At 39.7% G+C, this 3,997-nt stretch overlaps 1 protein-coding gene across 8 annotated transcripts in view; it reads left to right on the top strand.

Annotated features, from left to right (window-relative positions):
• LOC115234260 (E3 ubiquitin-protein ligase TRIP12) overlaps positions 1-3,997 on the top strand; it is a 23,621-nt gene that overhangs the window by 12,295 nt on the left and 7,329 nt on the right. For 7 of the 8 annotated variants that reach the window (XM_029805181.1, XM_029805187.1, XM_029805188.1 and 4 more), the window contains 12 exons: positions 1-17; positions 101-275; positions 380-602; positions 719-959; positions 1,067-1,475; positions 1,597-1,785; positions 1,873-2,058; positions 2,152-2,343; positions 2,435-2,640; positions 2,884-3,318; positions 3,397-3,649; positions 3,743-3,841. In XM_029805181.1, coding sequence (XP_029661041.1) covers positions 1-17; positions 101-275; positions 380-602; positions 719-959; positions 1,067-1,475; positions 1,597-1,785; positions 1,873-2,058; positions 2,152-2,343; positions 2,435-2,640; positions 2,884-3,318; positions 3,397-3,649; positions 3,743-3,841 — 2,625 coding nt within the window. The remainder of the gene's footprint in view (positions 18-100; positions 276-379; positions 603-718; positions 960-1,066; positions 1,476-1,596; positions 1,786-1,872; positions 2,059-2,151; positions 2,344-2,434; positions 2,641-2,883; positions 3,319-3,396; positions 3,650-3,742; positions 3,842-3,997) is intronic. The other variant, XM_029805186.1, reaches the window with a different exon arrangement.

Below are 3,997 nucleotides of genomic sequence, written 5' to 3' on the forward strand. Positions count from 1 at the left end.
CCTACTTGCTCATCTAGGTACAAATTATATTTTGGTAGAATTTTGCAACTTGTCTGAAACTACAAACGTGTTAATGTAATTATTTTGTCATCGATTACAGTATGGATGTCGTGCCTCCGGTAATCGAAACAAACGAATGGCTAGTGTCTTTTATTCGAACTTTATTCTCTGTACTATATGAAGTTTATAGTAGCTCAGCTGGGCCTGCTGTAAAATGCAAATGTCTTCGAGCTCTTCTTCGTATGGTGTATTATGCTTCAACCGACTTGCTTAAGGTGAAATAAAATCTTAAATGAGATAGTATCTACAGTTATACTTGATAATATTTACAATATGTACTTTATCTGCAATATATATATTTTTTTCTTTTATAACACAGGATGTTCTAAAAAATCAAGTGGTCTCGTCTCATATAGCTGGTATGTTAGCGTCGCAAGATTTGCGTATAGTTATTGGGGCTCTTCAAATGGCGAGTATCTTGATGAAGAGATTGCCGCAAGTATTTGGGGTTCATTTTCATCGTGAGGGCGTACTACATCAAGTTCGTCAATTAGCAGATCCCGAAGTACCTCTTGGTGTTTCACCACCCAAGTGCCCTTCTGGTAAATTATGTTAATAAATTCTTTCTCACCGTCTTTCTCACTTTCGTTTTTGATACATTTAATCCAATATACAATATATACAATAAATATATTGTATCATTTTACGTTGCATTTAGGTACGTCATTACCAAGCCCGCAGCCAGGTCCGTCTAATACACCACTTTCTTCCACCGCAATGTTGTCTTCTAGTAGTGCCACGTCTCCGGTTGTCTCTCCATCTTCGAATGGCAACATATTGTTTGGCACAATTGCATCATCATGCCAATATAAACCAAATATCAGTGCTTCGTTGGAACCACATAGAACGGAGTTAAACAGTAGCGTAGAAGAATCAAATACACCACAAAGTGCTCACCTGTTAGTACAAAATGTCTTTATTGACAATTTTATTATTTTTAACGTAATTCTTGTATTATTTTATTATACATATACACTTATGAATCACCTATTTTTTCTTATTACAGAAGAATTGGTGATGTACTGAAGAAAAAACGACAAAATAAAAAAGGTCGTTTCTCAAGATTAGCTGGTACCACCACGCCGCAGCAAACGCAACAGCCAGAATCTCTATTCACCGGTTTCACTCCGAAAAACAATCGTTTTCTAGGGAATCTTAATCCGGCCAAATGGGGCCGAAAATCGTCCTCGTCCAGCACTAGCGGCGACAAGAGAGACTCGAGTTCGTCTACGAATTTGTCGAAACCACCGAGTAATCCGAGCTTAACCGGCGGAAATCGGGACAAGGCAAAGACGTGGGTGCGCGAGCAAGCGGCCCAATTCCTGGCAAGATATCAGGACGACGCACCTTGTTCGCATCCCGCTCTAACGGTTCTCGCTCGACTAACTGGTGCGATACAACGATTGCAATCAAACGTAAATACATTGCATAAATATATACATATACATATTATATAGATATATTAATGTACTTACATTTTATGTTCCATGTGTGTTAGGGACAATAATATATACTTCAACAACTTACTATTCGCAGGAATTGGACGAGATGTTGTCAGCGTTGACGGAATTACGAGATATAGTCCTCGAGAGTGATATATCGCCCTTTGAAATGAATTACAGTGGTCTTATCAAAGCTCTGTTAAACTACCTCACTACCATAGATGCGCCGGGCAATCGCTACGACCGCCTTCGTATGTTTTGGAAATTGTTTGCAGAGTCCACTGTAAGCAGCATCGATCTTTTCACACTTGTCTGATAATTCTGTTTTAAATATACGCGTATGTATGCATAATTGTAATATTTTATGCAGATGCAACAGAACAACGATATCATGGATCTTCATCCTGGAGCGTTTGGTGCTTTAGTAACCAAGTTAAACAGTTGCGTCGCACAACTTGAACAATTCCCGGTGAAGGTCCACGACTTACCTGCGGGTTCTGGCGCTGGTCGCGGCGGTACCAGTGCTCTCAAGTTTTTCAACACACATCAACTTAAGGTAATTTCTTCACGAAATTTAACCGTCTCTAGAAATGGATTCGTTGTTTTGAACGCCGCGATATAAACACAAACATTTTATCGACTTGTGTAGTGTAATCTTCAACGGCATCCAGACTGTAATAACTTGAAGCAGTGGAAGGGTGGTACCGTAAAAATAGATCCGCTTGCCTTAGTACAGGCAATCGAACGTTATTTGATGGTACGTGGATATGGTAGAATACGCGACGCTGACTCGATGGTCAGCGACGACGATAACAGCGAGGACGATATTGACGATACTTTGGTATATATATATTTTTTTTCATGATTTTTAAATTGTAAAAAATTGATAATATCAACAAAACACTTATGGTTATCTCTTGCTTTCTTTCAAGGCGGCAGTTGTGATAAGTCAGGGACCGCCTAAACATAAACTTCAGTTTTTAATTGGTGACATAGTTTTACCCTTCAATATGACGGTTTATCAAGCAGTCAGGCAATTTGGATGTTCCGGAGTGGATCATTCCGAGGCAGAGGCCGATAGTGAACCGCCATTAGGACACGATGCGGTATGGGTACAAACCCACACGATATACTACAGGTATTCTTAAATATTTTAAAATAGTAGGCATGTACGATTTTTTTTTTTGCAATGTTATATCAATGTCTTTATTCTCAAAATTGAAGTGTCATATAACTTTTCTCTATTTTGCTTTATCGAGAGTTTTTTTCAGCATTAATTAGCTTATTCACAATAATATTTATGATTAGTGAAATAATATATAATTCTTTTATATATTTCTATATATATACTTTTTTACACCTATATATTTCTAATACACAGACCTGTACCGGAAGAGGATGCCGCAACTTCCCCAAAATCAGGATCGAGTTCACAGGGTAATAGCAGAAAGGGCAAAGGAAAAAGTACAAAGATTAGCTCGAAAAGAAAAGAAGACAGTCTCTGGTTAGAAGGCACTGTTCCGCCACAGCATTGTCCCCTCGCGCCATATCTATCTCCCACGTTACCACCTACGGTAACCATCACGGACGCTTCCCTCGACGGATTGTGTCTGCTGCGGCTTTTGCACGCTCTTAATCGTCATTGGGGCACACTATTTCCTCATCTGAAGAGCATGAGCTTACTGTCGCCTCAGGATTTCATCAACAATAAGATTGCTGCAAAAGCTAGTAGACAGTTGCAAGATCCACTGGTGATCATGACCGGAAATTTGCCATCTTGGTTACAACAGATCGCGACTGTCTGGTTAGTACAATGGTAGATCAATTTTTTTAAATTTATTTCATTGTTTATAATTCAGAATTTATTTATAATTCTTGAATGATTTAATTTCAGTCCTTTCCTTTTTCCGTTCGAGACGAGACAGCTATTATTGTACGCGACATCATTCGATCGAGACCGAGCTCTGCAACGTCTCTTGGATTCCGCGCCAGAACTCTCGGGTTCGGATAGCCAAGAGCGTGTTACGCCACGTTTAGAACGAAGGAAGAGAACTATCTCCAGAACAGATATCCTTAAACAAGCTGAGCAAGTGATTCAAGACTTGGCCTCTAACAAGGCTCTACTTGAAGTGCAATATGTCAATGAGGTTGGTTACTTTTTTGTACATACATATGCTTCCATCAGGTTTTCCATCAAATCTTATTACGTCTCTAATCTGGCATTTGCATGTTGTATACAGGTTGGTACCGGCCTCGGTCCAACTTTGGAATTTTACGCTCTAGTCTCCAAGGAACTGCAACGCGCCGATTTAGATCTATGGCATGGTAGTTCTAATCCTGCTGATGTTTTCCATCAACGTCTCTAATCTGGCATTTGCATGTTGTATACAGGTTGGTACCGGCCTCGGTCCAACTTTGGAATTTTACGCTCTAGTCGCTCTAGTCTCGCAACGCGCCGATTTAGATCTATGGCATGGTAGTTCTAATCCTGCTGA

The sequence above is a fragment of the Formica exsecta genome, unplaced genomic scaffold (assembly GCF_003651465.1).
Source record: "Formica exsecta isolate Colony F162 unplaced genomic scaffold, ASM365146v1 scaffold2, whole genome shotgun sequence".
Classification (NCBI taxonomy): domain Eukaryota; kingdom Metazoa; phylum Arthropoda; class Insecta; order Hymenoptera; family Formicidae; genus Formica; species Formica exsecta.